At 37.7% G+C, this 20,070-nt stretch overlaps 1 protein-coding gene across 2 annotated transcripts in view; it reads right to left on the reverse strand.

Annotated features, from left to right (window-relative positions):
* CUNH4orf45 (chromosome unknown C4orf45 homolog) overlaps positions 1 to 20,070 on the reverse strand; it is a 98,179-nt gene that overhangs the window by 31,726 nt on the left and 46,383 nt on the right. For both annotated transcript variants that reach the window (XM_013048286.2, XM_004777322.3), the window contains exon 3: positions 12,327 to 12,385. In XM_013048286.2, coding sequence (XP_012903740.1) covers positions 12,327 to 12,385 — 59 coding nt within the window. The remainder of the gene's footprint in view (positions 1 to 12,326; positions 12,386 to 20,070) is intronic.

The following is a 20,070-nucleotide window of genomic DNA, read 5'->3' on the forward strand; positions in this document are numbered from 1 at the left end:
ACAGAGAGCACAAGCAAGGAGGAGAGGGAGAAGCAGGCTCCCCGCTGAGCAGGGAGCCTGATGCTGGGCTCCATCCTAGGACCCTGGAATTATGAACTGAGCTGAAGGCAGATGCTTAATGGACTGAGCCACCAGGTGCACCTTCTATGCCTTCTTTCGTGGCTCTTCTCTTTTTTCAAACAGCAGGAGTTTGAATTCCCTACAATTCTATCTTTATTTCTCTGGTCTTCCCTATTCTCATCCACGCACATTTTTTTCAGAAACAACATAATTATGATGACAGAAAAAGCTCCTTGGCACAGCTCTTTCATGTTGTTTCACATATTTATCTATCTGCTTCTTACTGGATGTCCCACAGGTACTTCCAGTCCACCTGAACTCATCATGATCACCTTCTTCCCTTTAATGGAGATGCTGCTTCTGTGCTCGTCTGAGTTGGTCCATTGTCAAATCATTCACTCAGACTAGAAATTGGAAGCCCATTGCCTCCATTATTACTTTCATCTCCTACATCCAATATCTAAATCCTGCCAATTTTTGTCCTTGTTAATTCTGGACTTTTTTTCCTCTTCTCCATCTTAATTGCCATCTCTCTAAATTACCATCATTCTCCTGGGCCTAGCAGATAGACTCCTGCCTGGATTTCCCTATCTCCGGTAATGTCCCCTCATACCCATCCCCTATCTAAAATCTAAGCATGACTTTATCACTTCGGGTACTACATAAAAAAAGAAGATGGGTAAAGTTAAATTCCTTCTTGGGGTTCTCCATCCTCTAAAGTTCAGAACTAAGAATGAACTCTTGAAGCCAACATTACAGTGTGTCTTAACTAACTGGAATTTAAACAAGAACTTAAAAGTGAACTCATCTAACTCCTGACTCAATTCTGGCTTCACTTGTCCCTCCACCATTCATAACACTTTGGGATCCAGTAGCACTGAAATATTTAGGCATCCATCGATTTTATTTATCACTTCTGAACTTCCATTACTGGTGTCTGCTCTTTTTTCCCCTTTTTTTGAAGATTTTATTTATTTATTTGTCAGAGAGATAGAGAGCACACAAAAGCAGGCAGAGGCAGAAGAGAAGCAGGCTCCCTGCTGAACAAGGAGCCAGATGCAGGACTCGATTCCAGGACTCTGGGATCATGACCTGAGCTGAAGGCAGCAGCTTAACTGACTGAGCCACCCAAGCATCCCAGTATCTGTTCTTCCTAAAACACTCCTCTGCAACCCCACTCATCTTGTATTGCCTAACCTCACCTTTTCAGACTCCTCCCCAGACAGTTTCCCATAACTCCTCTCTCACCCTTGTGCTGGGTTATATGTGTAATATCCCTGTGTGGCTATAGCATTGCTCTGTCCATGTTTCAGAAATATCTGTATGTCTCTTTTCCCCACTATGCTATGAGCTGTTTGATGGAAAGAACAACATATTTGTTGATTGACTCAATAAATGAGTGCTCCAAGTAATGGCTATAAACCAAAGTAGTTACAAAAGAGTATTTCCTCTCAATATCAAGTAGACTATTTAATTTGGAATAAAACTTATGTAAACAAGAGCTTTCCTTCTGATTATTAATAATTTCAAAACATTCCTACTACAGAGACTGTTGTAGGTTTTTGTTTGTTTGTTTTGTTGTTGTTTTTTATTTCCCCCAGTCTTTTAAATACCCCATTTGAGCACTGCAGCTTTCTTTCTCATCACTGTGGTCAGTGAACGTTTGGGGAAATGCACCAGTCACAGGCCTCATGATGACATAGATGAGAAATGATATTCCACAGATAATAAATTCACCACTACTCACAGCTGAAGTTTTTCCAAACTCAAATTCTTTGAAATAGTTTGGCCCCTTACCAGGAAGATGGTAAAAAAAATTTTTAATGATCTTTTTTTTTTTTTAAACAGAAAGCAAATAATGTACCTCAAAACAGTCTAGTGCTCCTAGAGAAAATTTTATAGAAGAGAGTAGAGTTAGAATTTATCACTTTTGAGGTGATAGTTTTTAAAAGCGAATAGAAAGCCTTAAGAAGTAGCTAATTCTGTGGTCAATTTGGGACTTTCTTAAAATGGGGAAGAAAGCTAATCTTTTGCATGTCAGATCCATGCTGGGTGCTTGACTTCCGTTGACTCTTCATTCTCAAGACAACCCTATGGGATATATATTTTCACTCCCCCTTTCCCTTGAAACTGAGGCTCAGAGAGCATCTACATTTCATAAGATAAGGGAATTAAACCCAACTCTGCCCAGTTTCAGAGTCTTGCTCTTCCAGGCAAGGGAACCTGAAGTTATGAGTGGGCTGAAAATGAAAAGTAAAAGAGGTAACGAGGGGTGTCTGTGTGGCTCTGCTAGTTAAGCCTCCAACTCTTTTTTTTTAAATAATTTTTTAATTTTTTAAATAAATATATAATGTATTTTTAGCCCCAGGGGTACAGGTCTATGAACCGCCAGTTTTACACACTTCACAGCACTCACCATAGCACATACCCTCCCCAATAACCACCCCCCCACCCCCATCACCCTCAGTTTGTTTTGTGAGATTAAGAGTCACTTATGGTTTGTCTCCCTCCCGATCCCATCTTGTTTCATTTCTTCTTTTCCTACTCCCATAACCCCCCATGTTGTATCTCCACTTCCTCATATCAAGGAGATATGATAGTTGTCTTTCTCTGATTGACTTATTTCGTTAAGCATAATACCTTCTAGTTCCATCCACATTGTCGCAAATAAGCGTCCAATCTTTTTTTTTTTAAGATTTTATTTATTTATTTGACAGACAGAGATCACAAGTAGGCAGAGAGGCAGGCAGAGAGAGAGAGGAGGAAGCAGGCTCCCTACCGAGCAGAGAGCCAGATATGGGGCTCGATCCCAGGACCCTGAGATTACTACCTGAGCCGAAGACAGAGACTTAACCCACAGAGCCACCCAGGTGTCCCAAGCCTCCAACTCTTGATCTCAGCTCAGGTCTTAATTTTCAGGGTTGTGAGTTCAAGGCTCCTGCTGGCCTCCATGCTGGGGGTGGAGTCTACTTAAAAAAAAAAGATTGCATTCAATTAGCCAACATATAGCTAATTGAACATTAATAATAAAAAATGAAAAACAGAAATGATAATTAGTAGCACATACTAAATGGACTACAGTGATTATTATTCTGTTGCTTCATCTGGTAATACAGATATTAGCTAAGAGATACTATTGATCTTCTGTACACCATTTATGTAAGTGTTGTGATGTAAGAATGTTTAAAACTACCATGATCAGGGCATGTTTGTGACTTCACGAAACTGAATAGGTAATAGTAAAATAAAAGCAATCTGAGCCTTCGTAACATACTTCATCCTTGTTTTTCTGTGTTCTTTTCAGTGCATAAACTCTGTTTGCCCCGGCCCCAAATTTTAGCTCATCTGTTTACTATTAGTTTGCAGTCCATGCATGAATTTCATTGCCATAAACCATTTTGTTAGGCCCAGCAGCTGCTCTCTCAGTAACCCTGGTCTCTTGAACAGGTTCTAAGAACTACAGTTCTGATATACTGAGAAATTGTAGATGATAGGCCAGGGAATTAGTAATGTCTCTTTCTTACATGTGTCAGACATAAGTAGCTTTCTTTCTTTTCTTTTTATTATTATTTTTTATTGAGTTTAATTAGCCAACATATAGTAGTACATCATTGGTTTTTGATGTGGTGTTCAGTGATTCATGAGTTGTATATAACACCCAGGGTTCATCAGGTCATCTGTATCTTTTGTAAATTATCCAGAGAGTAATGCATGGTGAAGAGCCACGTTCTGAAATGAAGGAAATGTTTCCCCTCCTGGGCATCAAGTTTCTTCTTAAGAATGACACCACCATCTCTTTGGCTAGCTTTTCTTTCAAAAACAGTAGATTTTTCAAAAAGTAGTTGCATCTTACCATGTTGCTCAAGAGCTCCAACCTGTGATGAGGAATATTCATTCATTCCATCAGAAACATTTACACGCATCCTGCATTTCTTCCTTATCGCACCTTCCACAGTTAAATTTTCAGTCATATCTTGGCTGTTTCTGTCCCGCCTTGATGAGAAGATACAAGGACCACAGGAATTATGTCTGTTTAGTTCAACCTGAATCCCCAGGCCTCACACCGTGCCTGGTACATGGTTGGCACTTGAATATTTATTGAATGAATAGTTGTGGTATTGACGCAGTGACTACCATGGTAGTTCCGTGTTGACCTGTCAACACCTGCGGCTTCAGCAAGAGCCCTCCTCCCTCCCCACAAAGGTGAAGAGGAGGCTGGGGCAAGGAGGTTTGGTGGAAGGAAGTGCAAAGACAGTTTTTAGGTAATGGACCGAGAGGGCAAACATAGAAGCAGGTACTGATGATCTCAAAAATTGCAGACCTTTGTTACTTGATGCTCATGGAAATCCCTCCAATGGGGTCAGGCACAGACAGCCTTAAAAATAGCTGTCAAGATTTAGGGCTGTTTTGAGGAAAACAACTCTAAGAAAAGAAGTACACATTTATGTACCAATATATTTTTAAAATAGTGGCTGTCATTAAGTCTGTGCTAGTTTAACAACTGGTTTTGGCAGTATTTCATTATGGAATAAAACAAGCAGTTTTCTGCACACCCACTCACTAATGCCAAATACAGGCACACCTTACACCTTTTTGAATAAACAGAAAGCCCTGTTTGTTCATGTCAGTGAATATTTCTTTCATACCAAAAATCCTACTTTTAGACAGAAACTTTTTCAACTTAGGAGCCCAAATTACTAAAATTCTGGTTGACTATTGCAATTTAGTGATACTTTTATCAAAATAAAATGCTTGTACATTGTACAAGTAATAATATATAATATTGTACAAGTCATATTATGTACAAGTAATAATATAGTGCTAGTTTTTTTCAATTTTAATGAAATAATTTAGGTACATATATACAATACAAATAGTATTTAAAAGCTCATAGTAAAAAAACAAAAAAGATAAAAACAAAAAACTTCCTTTCTCTCCCTGCTCCCTGTCCCAAAGTTTTCTTCTGCAGAAGTAAACACTTTTTAGCTCATTTGGTTCTTTTGGAACTTAACCTAGTATTTGTATACAGTAAACGTGCTCTCTAAAGTCCCCATTTGTCCTGTTCTTATCTGATTTGATAGTTCCATAGGCCCTGCATGGTCATATTTCTGGTACTTTCCTTTAACATCATCTTTGGAATCCCCTTTGCTTGTCAAAGAAATGTGTTTCTTGCTCTGTCTTCTTTTGTCTTTTCTTGATGTATACCTCCATTGTCTTGCTAGATTATATTCTCTGGTTGCTTCCTAGGAAAAAATGCTTTGATGTACAATTTTTTTTTTTAGTACATATGTGCCTAAATACATGCCTGAAAATGTCTCTTTTCCACGTTTCTTCTTAATTATTTGGCTGGGTATAGAATTCTAGGTTGAAAGTCATATCCTGTCAGATATGGAAGGCATTAACCCATTGTCTTCTAGAGTTTAGTATTGCTATCAAGAAGTATGACACCTTTTGGATTCTAGATCATTTGTATATATCCTGTTTTTCCTCTTGAAGGTTTTTAAATGGTCTCTTCATCTCTATCATAGCAAAGTTTCTCAGTGATATATGACTTGATATATTTTGTTTTGGATGGGGGTTTTTTGGCTTTGATGGAGCCTTTCAATTTGGAAACCCATATTATTCCCTTCTGAGAAATTTTCTTGTTTTATCAATTTCCTTGTGTTTTTTCTGATTATTTTCTAGATCTCTTATTGGTCAGATATTAATCTAATTTAATTTTAATCGATTTCTTATTTTCATATTTTTCCCTTTTTTCTTTTCTATCTCTTTCTTCTCTCCTACTTTTGGGAGGTTAACTCAACCATATAGTATGAAATTTGTATCCCATACTAATCTCTATACTGATTGTTTTTAGCTAAAAATACATTAATAAATGTATTTGCTACATTATTGCAATGTACTTCATTTATTTAACTAATAATAACATTTATTAACAGATTGGCCTGATTTGTTCATTTTAGTTTGTTGTCCAGGTGACCAGTTTGATTAGCTTTCTGTTTCACTCTCAGAAGTATCGTGTTTTGGGTGATAAGTTACATGGTCATAGTATTTTCTGAGTACTTAGCATGTTCCAAGTATTCTTTGACTTGATTTGATTGATTGATTGATATTTAAGATTTTATTTGTAAGTAATCTCTACACTCAACGGGGGGCTCAAACTCACAAGCCTGAGGTCAAGAGTTGCATGCTCCACCAACTGAGCTGGCCAGGTGCTCCCCAAGTGTTATTTTAAGTGCTATGTACATAACAATACATCTATACAACAACCCAATGGAGTACATTCTGTTAACATCATGTAAATTTCGAAATTGAGGCTAAATAATTTAAACAGTTGTATAAGATGTCATAGATCATAGGTGGTGAAGCTAAGACTTGAACTCAGGAAGTCTGTCCTCAGAGCCCAGAACTAGGGCTTTTTTTTTTTCCCCCTAAGATTTTATTTATTGTTGTTATTTCCGCTCATTCAAACTCATGCTGCCCTTCTTTTCATCGCTGGCATCGAGTTTGTCTTTACCTTGGACTTTGCAGCCTCCTTGACAACTGCCTTCCATTCCCATCTACTTTCCATAGAAACTTGTAATGTTCGTTATGACATTATTACTAAGATAAATCTTGGGCCAATACCATGGGCCCTGGTTGGCACAGAGGCAACTTTGTCATGATATTAGGTCAAAGGCAGGGCAGCAGCTCCTTTCTGGAATGATATTTGCCTGTGAAGAATTCTGTTATATCATCCTCTCAGCAAGTCTCTCATTCGCATGGGGAAAAAAAAAAATCCACCCAAGTAGGCAGCCAGAGATTTTCCTAAAATGTTCCTTTAAACCCAGCTTAAATTTAGTCTCTCTCAGGAAGTCCTCATGGCTTGAATTTCTCTAGCTTCTTTGGCCTGAGCTGTAACAATCTGTGCCATTATGAATATAAGAAGTGGGATTTGTCTTTTATATCTGATTCAGCAAATATGTATTGAGTGCCCATTCATGTCAAGCACTATGTGAAATGTAAGGAAAAGAAGAAAACAAAATATTTCCATGCCCCACACTCTTCAGTGATGGTGTGTAGCTTCTACAGAATTTACTTGCCTCTTATTTTAAAATTTTATTTAAATTCATTTAATTAACATATAATGTATTATTTGTTTCAGGACACAGTTCTGTGATTCATCAGTCTTATATAATACCCAGTGCTCATTATAACACATACTTTCCCAATGTCCATCACCCAGTTACTCCAGCCCTCCACCCCGCATCCCTTCCAGCAACCCTCTGTTGTTTTTTTATGATTAAGAGTCTCATACGGTTTATCTCCCTCTCTGGTCTCATCTTGTTTCATTTTTTCCTCTCTTCCCCTATGATCCTCTGTTTTGTTTCTTAAATTCCATGTATCAGTGAGATCATATGATAATTGTCTTTCTCTGACGGACTTATTTTACTAGTTCCGTCCTTGTCATTGCAAATGGCAATTTTCATTTTTTTGATGGATATGTAATACTCCATTGTGTATCCATATACCACATCTTCTTTATCCATTAATTTGTTGATGGACATCTGGGCTCCTAGTTTGGCTATTGTGGACATTGCTGCTATAAACATTGGGGTGCAGGTGCCCTTCCTGATCACTACATTTGTATCTTTGGGATAAATACCTAGTAGTGCAATTGCTAGGTTGTAGGGTAGCTCTATTTTTAACTTTTTGAAGAACCTCCATACTATTTTCCAGAGTGGTTGCACCAGCTTGCATTCCCACCAACAGTGTAGGAGGGTTCCCCTTTCTCTGTAACCTCACCAACATCTATCACTTCCTGACTTGTAAACTTTAGCCATTCTGACTGGTGTGAGGTGGTATCTCATTGTGGTTTTGATTCGAATTTCTCTGATGCCAAGTGATGTTAAACATATTTTCATGTGTCTGTTGGCGAAATGTCTTCTTTGGAGAAATGTCTGTCCATGTCTTCTTCCTATTTCTTGATTGGATTATTTGTTCTTTGGGTGTTGAGTTTGATAAGTTCTTTGAAGATCTTGGATACTAGCCCTTTATCTGATATGTCATTTGTGAATATCTTCTCCCATTCTGTCAATTGTCTTTTGGTTTTGTTGACTGTTTTCTTTGGCGTGTGAAAGCTTTTTAATCTTGATGAAGTCTCAATAGTTCATTTTTGCCTTTGTTTCCCTTGCCTTTGGAGACGTGTTTGGTAAGAGTTGCTGGGGCTGAAGTAAAAGAGTTTGCTGCTTGTTTTCTCTAGGATTTTGATGGATTCTTGTCTCACATTTAATTTTTCATCCATTTTGAGTCTATTTTTGTGTGTAGTGTAAAGAAATGGTACAGTTTCATTCTTCTGCATGTGGCTGTCCAATTTTCCCAACACCATTTGTTGAAGAGACTGTCTTTTTTCCATTGGATATTCTTTCTTGCTTTGTCGGAGATTAGTTAACCATGGAGTTGAGGGTTCATTTCTGGGTTCTCTGTTGTGTTCCATTAATCTGTGTGTCTGTTTTTGTGCCAGTACCATACTGTCTTGATGATGACAGCTTTATAATAGAGCTTGAAGTCTGGAATTGTGATGCCACCAGGTTTGGTTTTCTTTTTCAACATTCTTTTAGCTATCTGGAGTGTTTTCTACTTCCATAAATTTACTTGCTTCTTAAAACAAAAGTCCCTGCTTATTTCACTATTTTTGGTGCATTCTCTTATGACCTCTTTTAATTTGACGGTAAACGATTCCTCCATTTCCTATCTGTGCTTTTTAGTCTTCTTGTTGAAATTAGAAACACAGTACAAATGTATTGGAAAACACTGAGTTGCAGTTAAAAGAGACCATATGAAAACCAGGTATTCATCGGTTTATATATCTAGAGAAACTTAAGATTTTTTTAGAAAGAGAATTTTTTTTAAAGATTTTATTTATTTATTTGAGATAAAGATAGCAAGAATGAGGGAGCGAGAGAAAGAGAGAGAGAAGGGCATGAATGGGTGAATGGGGGAGGGGCAGAGGGAGAAACAGTTTCCCCCCTGAGCAGGGACCCCAACGTGAGACTCTAAGCGGGGCTCCATCCCAGGACCCTGGACTCGTGGCCTGAGCCAAAGGCAGATGCTTAACTGACTGAGCCAGCCAGGGGCCCCAAGAATGTTTTCTTTAATTCAGAAGGAAAAAAGGAGGTAACCCACACCCTGTTACTGCAGTTGTTCTCCATCAAGGTCTATTATACCGAAATCTTCTGTTTACATCTCTCTGTGAGCTACTTGAAAGTAAGGACCCTGCTTATTAATTCTTTAATTCTGAGTGTCTGGCACAGAGCAGATTTTCATTTCAAGCTTGTTGAAGTTTATCTTTCCTGGTCTTTAGGATCCAATAAATTGTATAACACACCCTTGTTTTAATAAAAGCTTTACATGGGAGGAAAAAAAGAGGCACCACATCTGTATAATACATTTGTAAATAGCTATTCTAAAACACATCCTGATTTCAAGAAAGTCAGAGTTTAAAAAGTATGCCTCAGAATGGAGGAAATCCTTTGATTGTCCTTTACTGGACTTCTGGGCCCCCAAACACAGTGGACTCACCTCCATTATGACAACAGGCAAAAATTATTTTTTTTTCTCGGACAGAAACTCTTTTGTGCTGGTTTTATTGACTGAGATCATCCTACTCTTCCTCCAGTGCTTTTTCTGAGGGGACTATTAACTTCCAAATATTTACCTGTCACTGTTTTCTTAGATTTCCATTTCCTTGTATTAAGCACTTCTGTTCAAAATTCCTCCCTGGCTTTATGGCATTCTATTGTCTAAAAGGCCCTTCCTCTAAGGCTCCTTTCTCCCTCTGTAGCTCTCATTCATCTTGTCCCCAGTGCGGGCACTTTTGAAGGCTCAGTGCCCTTCCTTCTTCAGGCTTCAGGAGTGGTCTTCAATCCTGGCTCCACAGCGGTATCTCTCAGAGAGCCCTCTTAAAGTGTCTAAGCCCAGATCCCAGCCTAGGTCAATAGGATTGGTCAACTTGGCTGGAATATTAACGCTGTGACCCTTGGTCATGTAACTGAACCTCTGAAATTCAATTTCTTCACTTGTAAAATTAAGATGATGTTAAAATCTGCTTCAACAGAGTGCCTAATACATTCTTATTCTCCATGATAACAGCAAATATCATCTCTTCTTCTTTTCTTTCATTTATTTAAAGCCTGTGTTTTCTTGAAAATTCAGCTCAAATCCTTCCTTTCATTTATTGAAAACATGTGTTTTCTTGAAAATCCAACTGAAATCATGAACTGGATGGGATACGGTATGATATTAACTTTTTCTTAATAAACCTCTATATTGTTTGATTTGTAGCCACAAGCATGAATTATATGTGTAAGGTTAAAAGTTATTTAAAAACATGAGACACAGCATAATGTTTTTTAAAAGTCATATAGTTGTTTAATGTCTGTCTCCTCCGCTAAAATACAAATTCCAAGAAGAGCATACGTTGGGCTTGTCTAGTTCACCCCTGTGGCCACAGAATCGACCTATGCTTCAAATAGGAGATACTAGATTTATTGAGTGAACACCATTGATTGAGGAGGACAGGGCATGAAGACTGAATGGGAGGCTAAAGCACTAACCTTGTCCAGAAAGGAAATGGCTCTTCGTCCCACTTAGAGAACATGAGGTAGTGGGGCACACCTGGGCCTGTCCAAGTCAGTGTCTTATTCAAGAGCTCCCTCCCAGCCAGAGACTTGGGTGAGAAGCCTCTTAAAACAGTGGATATGGATGAAGTCTCAAGAGAGAGGCAGCATTCAGGATATTGGCATCTGACTAGTTAAAAGTAGGACCTGGGCCAGAGGTTACAGGCAAATCTAGGGGGTCATCATTATACTTTTTTAAAAAATTCTGAACTTTCCTAATTATCATTTTGTAATGATAATTGTCTTCATTATGCATTTGGCACTTTACATACGCAAACTGATTTTATAATTTATACAAATATACATCCAATCTCCAATTTCCCAGTTGAGTATGAGGTCTTTGTTTATAAACGTTTACATGTCCTGATCTGGCACAAACCATATCATATTCCCTAGAAATGAATATAGCTAACATTCTTTCATATTCTGAAAGTGTTCAGAGCTTAAGTATTTCCCAGATCCTTTCTAATGTTTAATGTTAAAATAAATGCAGTAAATTTTCGCACTTATATTACCAGTGTTTGTAGAAGTTTCTTTGATTTTCAGTGACTTTTAATGGGTTTCTTTGGTTTAAAAATTTTTCATAGAGCACTTACAGATAGATGCCTGCAGTGTTATTTGAACAAATTAAATTGATATTTTAATAACATGTGCCTTGCAAACAATAAACTGTAACTATTTCTCTGTGGTTTAAACATAAGATATGCTTTGTAAGTTATAGGAATTGCCCAGTGAGATCTTTCTTTGTCCTGGGATTCTGCTGTGGTAACTAGTAGGCTTTTGACATGGGGTTTGAGAGCTTTTCTCTTTTTGGGGCAGCTTATATTGTGGCAAAGCAGAAGGAGACTGGAATTCATTCATTTTGCTCATGATAATAGCTGTGTCCTTCAACAAATAAAAATGAGTGAAAGAGGCTCCAGAAATTCTCACTATCAAAAATCTAAAGATAACAAAGATATTTTGAATCTGCAAATAAGAACAATGCTGATTGATTCCTTCCCACTTAGGAATCAGAATTACAGGTGATAAGCCTAGGTTTTGCTCTTTTACCATAATTTAACATACCTTGAGGTAAGACATTTTTAATTTAGTTTGCCTTAAGATAGCACGAATTCAAGTCATTGTGTGACTTCAGTAGGATTATGTTTATTAACCCAGGTTACCCCTGATGATAGTTTCTAGGCCAACAGCATGAAATGGGTTTAAAAAAAAAAAAAAAAAAGTGTGTTGTTACTATTTCACAGACAGAATTATTTATATAGTTAATTCTACCTTACTCATCCAGTTGGTGTTCTCAATAGCTGCCGCTGGCTCTCTTTTTTTCCACTTGCTTACTCTCATGGTTGCTTACTCTCTGCCTGCCTTGCTCCTTTCCTTCCCCTAATTAAACCTAACAGGCCACGAAAATTTTATGTTTTTATTAGGAATAAAAATTCGTGATTTTACAAAGAAACCTACCTGATATAAAAAGAAATAAAGTTGTAATACACTCAAAAGTAAAAACAAAAACAAAAACAAGCAAACAAAAAAAACGTTACTAGTTTAAGAAGGAAACACATCAATTAATTAGCTAAATAATTAATTAACAATGTATTAGCATGTGCTTACCATGGGTTTTGGTATCTGTGGCTTATTTTATCAATAGAGGCTTGACTTAGTTCTCCATACTGTAAAAGAAAGAAAAATTATGTAACCTAACTTCCAGGTAAATTGGCACCAGCATGTCTAACAGTCTGTACTCCTAGTCAAAAAGGAAGTCAGGCTGGGAAATGAAGTAAGAGATGGTAAATACAGTTAAAAGAACATAACATTTTGATTCTTGATTTGAGAATAAAAATGCAAGAAGTAAAGCAAATATCATTCTGTGTGCTTTATTTGCCCTCTCTGTAAAAGTAGAAATATTAGTAGTAGGAAGAGTGTAGCCCATAGTTTCAAAACTCCTTTCTGTTTTTATGATTCTGTCTGATAATGAGCAGGCATCCTAAACTGCTATTCAGACCCAAATAGTCTAATTCTTTTTACTTCATCTTACCCTCACAGAATTAGCAAATGTGGTGGCAATAATGTAGGAAAAACTGGGTTATAGACAGCCTGTGGTAAGGTGTAAATCTGAAAATTCCTTTCAGAAAGCATAATTTAGAACATTGATAAAATATTTTTAGTTTAGGACCAGTTCCCACATAAAAAAAATAACCCCCACACTCTCTCATGTACATTGAAATGATCCATTATCACTGAACAAATGGCCTTTCTATACGGGCTCCTTTACCCCAGGAACTAGGCAGTGGATGGCACATCTTGTGAATAAGCAAGGGGAATAGGGGTGTCAAATTTATAATGGAAAGCCTTTGGTCTACAATCATTACTCAGTTTTCCATACTTGGGTTGGGAAACAATGATCTGGATTATCAAAAGTATCTCACTTCAGTTTTGGAAATCATTTTTCACTTACATTGATGTGGGATGCTATATTCATAACATCTCGAAAAGTAGCAAGATTGAATTATAATTTCAGCATCAGAAGAAATACTTAGTACATTTTTTTAAATCCTCCCCTTCCTTTTCCCTCAAGCTTTACTTTAGGACTTTCCTAATCAAGTCCTTCAGAGTTATTTGTGTTGGGAAAACAGATCTATTTGTCATCTTTTCAGAGATGAAGTTGAAACCTTCATCACTTCTACCTCTTTAATATTCATGTGTAAATAAATAAAAGCAGGGACAAGAAAAACAAGGTTTAGAGGCACCTGGGTGTCTCAGTGGGTTAAAGCCTCTGCCTTTGGCTTAGGTCATGATCTCAGGATCCTGGGGTAGAGCCCTGCATCAGGCTCCCTGTTCCGTGGGGAGCCTACTTCCTCCTCTCTCTCTGCCTACCTGTGATCTCTGTCAGATAAATAAATAAAATCTTAAAAAAAAAAAAAAAAGGAAAATCAAGGTTTAAATGCAAGGGTAGCCCATTATTCCAGAGAAGATTTGAAAATTAGTAATCTGTATAGATCATGGTATAATTTTCTCAGTTATTTCTGACATGTGATTCCCTAAAATTGACCTTACCAACTGACTTATAAATAACTTTGTTATCAGCATTTTGACAAATTTTCCAGGAATTGGACAATCTTCTTTGATCTTTGTTACCATTTTTAAAACACAGAAGTTGCACTGTCTTAATCTGGAAAGACTTTTATTAGAAATAAGCAATAGATTCTTTTGCTACCCCCTTTTGTCCTTTAGTTATTAGTGTATAATATCATAAAACATTTACTTAAAATAAGCTGTCCCTTCTCAATTTATTAATGAAATGCACCACAGTTTATTTGGATAATCTTGCTGCCTGTGGTGTTAAATCTAATGAAATTCAGAATGAAAAAGATCTTTGTCTTTAAAAAAAAAACAAAACTGGTCAGTTCATAAGAGTAAAGAAAAGACTGAATCAAAACCTAGCTCAACATCTTCATAGAAATAGGTAACAATGCATTAGTATGGTCTCTAGCTTAATGAAATCAGTTAGTTTGAATATTTTAACAAGCACAAACAATCATAACTCAAAAGTAGGCATTTCCTATGAAGCAATCTTTAAAGAAGGGAAGTAACTACTAACTATATTCAGGTACCATGAATTAGCTACTATCTCTGAAATGGGTTAAAACCTGTAAAATTTGAGCTAATTGCAGACCTATGGGGCCCATTCCAGTTCACAACTGAAATTGTTGCTTAATACTTTCACTTTTAATCTCAAACCACTTCTAAGCTAGTCCTGACATACTTAAGAAATCTTTTTGGGACTGATCATGGAGGAGTCCTCTTGCTTTTCTACCGTACTAGAGTCAACATGCTTTTCTTAATATATCCAATTTTGATTTATTTATTTATTTTACTTAAAAGAGCTATTTTCCATCTCTGTAACTATGAGGTCTTTCTTACCCGTAGAATGAATACAATGGCAATGCATTTCAAGAATGCATAGACACTAGGGTTTCTCTTCTCTATCCTCCTTCTCGGTAACATAGAGCTCTTAGTACCAAACATTGAGTGGAAAATTCCCTAAGGCTACCTTTTCTTATGCTAATGTATTTTTTCTTCACTTGCCTCAATTTGCAAAATATTACTGTTAACCCCTTAGGTGTCTTTCTTCCCACAGCCTGTGAGAAGCACTCTCATTGTTGTAGCAGGATCACCGAATTGCATAATGTTGCCTATTCTAGACCAGAACTATTGACGGGTGAAAGGGGGCATAAAGGCCTTTGTATGAATGGCGCATTTGAAGTATTCATTTTATATTCAGGGCATGAGTAGAAACAAAACAATTCTTTCTGAAAAATGTCAGTGTTTAAGGCATGGACTCTGCGATGCGTTTTTTGTATTAAAATGCAAAAAAAAAAAAAAAAAAGCAGAGACCCATACTTCATTTTATGCTACATTATATATGGGCTTGAGTTCCAATGTAAATTATATCCTGGTATCTCTTTTTTTAACTGCAGTGTTTTTAAATAATTTGAATTAATACATCATGAGGTTTTATGAGTTTGTTGACTATGGCCCCTGCATCTCTGTTTTCTGTGGAGTGTCCAAATAGTGAGCAACATATTCCATTATGCTTCTAAAGTGCTTATAATACTATAATTCAAAAATCCATGTAGGCAAGAAAATATGGTATATATAAACACCAGTGATACTGGATCCCATTACTGAGACATTCTCCTAGAAACTATGATAAGAGTTTTACATACGTATCTCTCTTAATCCATTTAACAATACCATATGGTATTATTATTATTATTATTATCCCTGTGGTGGGCAGAATTCTAAGATGACCCCCACTATTCTCATCCCTTGGTATACACATCTTCTCCCAGATAGTCCACCAAATACTGATCTAATTACTGCTGTGAAGGGATTTTAATTAAGACCCTAAATCAGTTGACTTTAAGAAAAGGAGATTATCCTCAGTGGACCTTCCTTAATCAAGTAAATTCTTAAATGGATCTGGGCTCTTCCTGGCAAAGGGAATTTGAAGTGTGAGAGGGATTTGATATGGGGGAGACTCTCTGTGCTGATTTTCAAGATGGGGGTGGTGCTAAGTGGGAAAGAATGTAGGTAGCTTCCAGATGCTGAGGATGGCCTGCCGCTAAAAGCCAGCAAAAATGTGGGACCTCAATCCACAGCCACAAGGAACTGAAATCTGCCATAACCACGTGAACTCTGACGAGACCACAAGCCTCAAACAAGATCACAGCTACAGCAAATACCTTGATTTCAGTTTTCTGAGACCCAGGCAGAGAACCCAGCCATGCCTTCCAGGACCTCTCACCTACAGAACTATAAATTTAAAAAATGGGTGCTGTTTTAAGCTGCTGAATTTGTGGTAATTTGCTATGCCCAATAGAAAACGAATACAGTTCCCATTTTACAGACAGGAAAGCTGAGATGTTATAAAAAACAGGCAGTCTAGCATGCAAAGGGAGAAAAAGGGGAAAATGAGGAGTTCTTCAAGTGGCGACTTTTGCTTTTAAGTCACATTCAGTTTTTTGCTAAGTTCACAGTCATGCCCTGAAAAGCACTAGGAATGCTAGTTGCCCCATTTATTCTCAGAGATAAGACAAATATCTGCTATTTTGTCGCCATACTTCTCCCGGACAATAAGTGTTCTCCTTATTCATTCTCTATTCAAAATACCCAAGGACTTTCGTTTAAAGGAAGACTAGAACTTGTTCTGTTGGGAATTGTGAGGCTTTGTGATGAGTAGCCATTCTACTACAGGCCCTTCCTCTGGAGTGGGCTGATGATCCAGGCTCTGAGATCTGCACAGATTCAGCTAGTGGAGCTACAGAGAAGCTACACAAGAGCTTCCTAGGTCTCTGTGCTCAGGGGCACAGTTTCTGAAATATAATCAAGGCATGTTTTGCAAGTGTTCTCACCCTTGGAGTTTTCTGATGTGTTGGCACAGTTGTTAACTCAAAGGTTACAAAGTGTGCTTCTCCCAAGCTAATTGTCCAATTAGCTTTACAACACAGAATTACACAAGGGGTGGCAGCTCAGGCTGTAGGAACAGTAATGGTATAACTAAGTCTTAGCAACAAAGGGGGAAAAAAGATGGTACATAGTTTTCAAATGCCTATGGAATAAGCTAGGAGTACAACAGTTCTCAATTGAATGCACACTTCAAACTTCATTTCTTCCCTTCTGCAACTTGGTCTCTGCACAAAGACACTGCGTGAGAAGTGAAGCCATCTCCATGCCTATCTCCGATTACTTATTGATAATCATCTACACCATGCTAAGCAGTAGGAAAGTGGTGTTGATGTTGTCCATATAAGATTAAATAAAACAGATCTCAGACCTCAAGTTGCTTAAAGCCATTTAAAAGGTGGTATCTGGTCCCCAATGTTTATGGCAGCAATGTTCCCAGTAGCCAAGATATGGAAAGAGCCTAGATATCCCTGGACCAATGAGCAGATAAAGAAGAGGTGGTATATATGTACAATGGATTGTTACTCATCCATCAAAAAGAATGAAATCTTGCCATTTGCAATGACATGGATGGAATTAGAGGGTATTTATTATGCTAAACAGAGTAAGTCGGTCAGAGAAAGACAAATACCATGTGATTTCACTCATATGTGGAATTTTAAGAAACAAAACAGATGGACATAGAGGAAGGGAAGGAAAAATAAAACAAGATGAAAACATAGAGGGAAACAAACCATAAGCAACACTTAATTCTAGGAAACAAACTGAGGGTTGCTGGAGGGGAGGTAGGCGAGGGGATGGGGTAATTAGGCGATAGGCATTAAGGAGGGCAGTTGACGAACTGGGTGTTCTATGATATGGATGAATCACTAAATTCTACCTCTGGACTCATAATACACTATATGTTAATTGAATTGAAATTAAGAAACATATGAGTAAGTATCCAAATATACTTTTTAACAACATTAAAAAAATAAAATGTATCTGGGCTTGTGCTATCCAATTGCTGACAGGAGTCACACTAAAAATTTCAACAGCAGCAACACAAAGACACTTCCTGTGATTACTTCCCCAAACAGCGGAGGGAGCTCACATGGATCCTTAACAGCAACTACTTTTAGATCTTTTCTACCCAGGGGTGTAGCTGGGACCACATAGCAGGGATCTCCTATATTTAAAGAATCATTTTCAGTTTGCTTAATCAAGATTTCTGGATATCCTAAATTCAGTCCCGGGAAAAGAATAGGTTACTCCAGATTGCTAGTCTTGTTGGCTATGCATTCTGGGCATTTCTGTCAATACCACTGAAGTACTATGGGAGTGTTGGACCTGAATAGTAGGAAAAACTATAATTTTCAATTTATAGTAATTTTAGAATTTCTCCCAAAGATTTTTAAAAGCCAGGATAAATGCCAGATTTTTTTTTTGTAAGGGAGTAGAGGCAGAGGGAGATGAGGAGAGAGAATCCTAAGTAGGCTCCATGCCCAGCACAGACCACGACACAAGAATTAATCTCACGACACTGAGATCATGACCTGAGCCAAAATCAAGAGTCAGAAGCTTAACTGACTGAACACCCCGATGCCCCTAAATGCCAGATTTTAAAAATAGATGTTCTGGTATTTTAGCCACCTGTGTTGGGGGTATTAGTCGCACACAATTTCACAGTTCTTTGACAGTATAGTGAAAAGACCTTGGCTATGGATTTAAACCACAGGTTTACTAGAACACATTCTAATTTACACATTCTTTTCTAAGCTTTGTATTTCCCTATCCTCATCAAATAATATTTGTTGAAAACTGATGGCATATGCTGAATTACTAACTTTAGGTAGTATGATTTAAAAAAAAAAGTGACGTTTACTGTTAGACACATCCTCAAGATGTTACACAAGCGTCAAGCCCTGTAAAAGTTTGTAACCAGCATGGCATATTTTAAGCCTTCCTTAATTAAGGAATAAAATCACCCCCTAGGCTCTAAATTATAGAATTCCTTTCCTTTCCTTTCCTTTCATTTCATTTCCTTCTTTCTTTCTTTCTTTTTCTTTCTTTCTCACATTTCTACATCCTAACGAAAGATGTGAAAATTAAGATGTATTTTTTTTTCCCAGTTCGCCAATGATTTCTATAAAGTCACCTCAACAAGAGAGAGAAAGCTGTGTTTGGTTAGGGCGTCAGGTCCAGGGTGGGCTGCCCAGTAAAATGTGGCGTGGCAGTGTCCCTAGCTACCAACACAGACGCTTCCCGTTCCAAACATGTTATTCTTCACGGAACTGCTCTGAACACAATACAGAATGCAAAGCAGTGATACATGCCTCCCTTGTTGTTTTCATGGTCTGTTAGAGAAAGGAAACATCAAACGTAAAATCTTTTTTTCCAGAAGTTCAGCTATGAGTAAGATTTTATAAGAGAATTAGTTCCTTCAGTTTATCCGAGGCATCCTATAGAGGCATGCTTTATAAAATGGAGAAATATAACATCTATGTATCAGGAGGTTAGTGGTGTTACTATATTATATTCGAGGAGAGGGAGGGTTGTTTGGCCTCCCTTACCAGTGTTTCTCCTCCCTCACAGATGGACAGCATGTGGCACTCCCTCATGGAAGACTTCCTCTGGTATCAGAAAATGCATGACTTTATTCAGCACTTAAGGATGAAAGGTGCTAATGTAATTATTTTTATATTAAATCACAAACTGTTAGGATGCAAATAACTCTAAGAAGTATAAAGTGAGAGCTAAACACACGCCCATATGGGGAAGAACAGCAGCAATGCAAAAGGAAGCCTAATTTTAGAAAAGCTATTTCTGTTTTGTTCTTATAACTTGGTTGATAAAAGGAGCTTATTATCTTTTTTGTATTAAAAAAAATTTTTTTTTATTTGACAGAGAGAGAGAGAGATCACAAGTAGGCAGAGAGGCAGGCAGAGAGAGAGGGGGAAGCAGGCTCCCTGCTGAGCAGAGAGCCCGATGCAAGGGCCCCATCCCAAGACCCTGAGACCATGACCTGAGCTGAAGGCAGTGGCCCAACACACTGAGTCACCCAGGTGCCCCGTTTATTATCTTTATAAAATCTTCTATATCGATAATAACATCTTGGGCGCCCAGGAGGCTCAGTCAGTCAAGTATCTGCCTTCAGCTCAAGTCATGATCCCAGGGTCCTGGGATCCAGTCCCACATCGGGCTCCCTGCTCGATGGGGAGCCTGATTCTCTCTCTGTTTTTCTGCTTGCTTTCTTTATCTCTCTTTCTGTGAAATAAATAAAATCTTCCTTAAAAAATCTGGAGATTAGGAATGTGAGATCCTAGGAATTCTAATAACATTGAATGGGATTTACCCAAGTAAACCCAGAAGTAAATAAGAAATTTGGTGTGGAAAACACTTAGAAATT

This window comes from Mustela putorius, unplaced genomic scaffold, assembly GCF_011764305.1.
Source record: "Mustela putorius furo isolate JIRA1106 unplaced genomic scaffold, ASM1176430v1.1 tig00000056_pilon_pilon_pilon, whole genome shotgun sequence".
NCBI classification, from domain to species: Eukaryota; Metazoa; Chordata; class Mammalia; order Carnivora; family Mustelidae; genus Mustela; species Mustela putorius.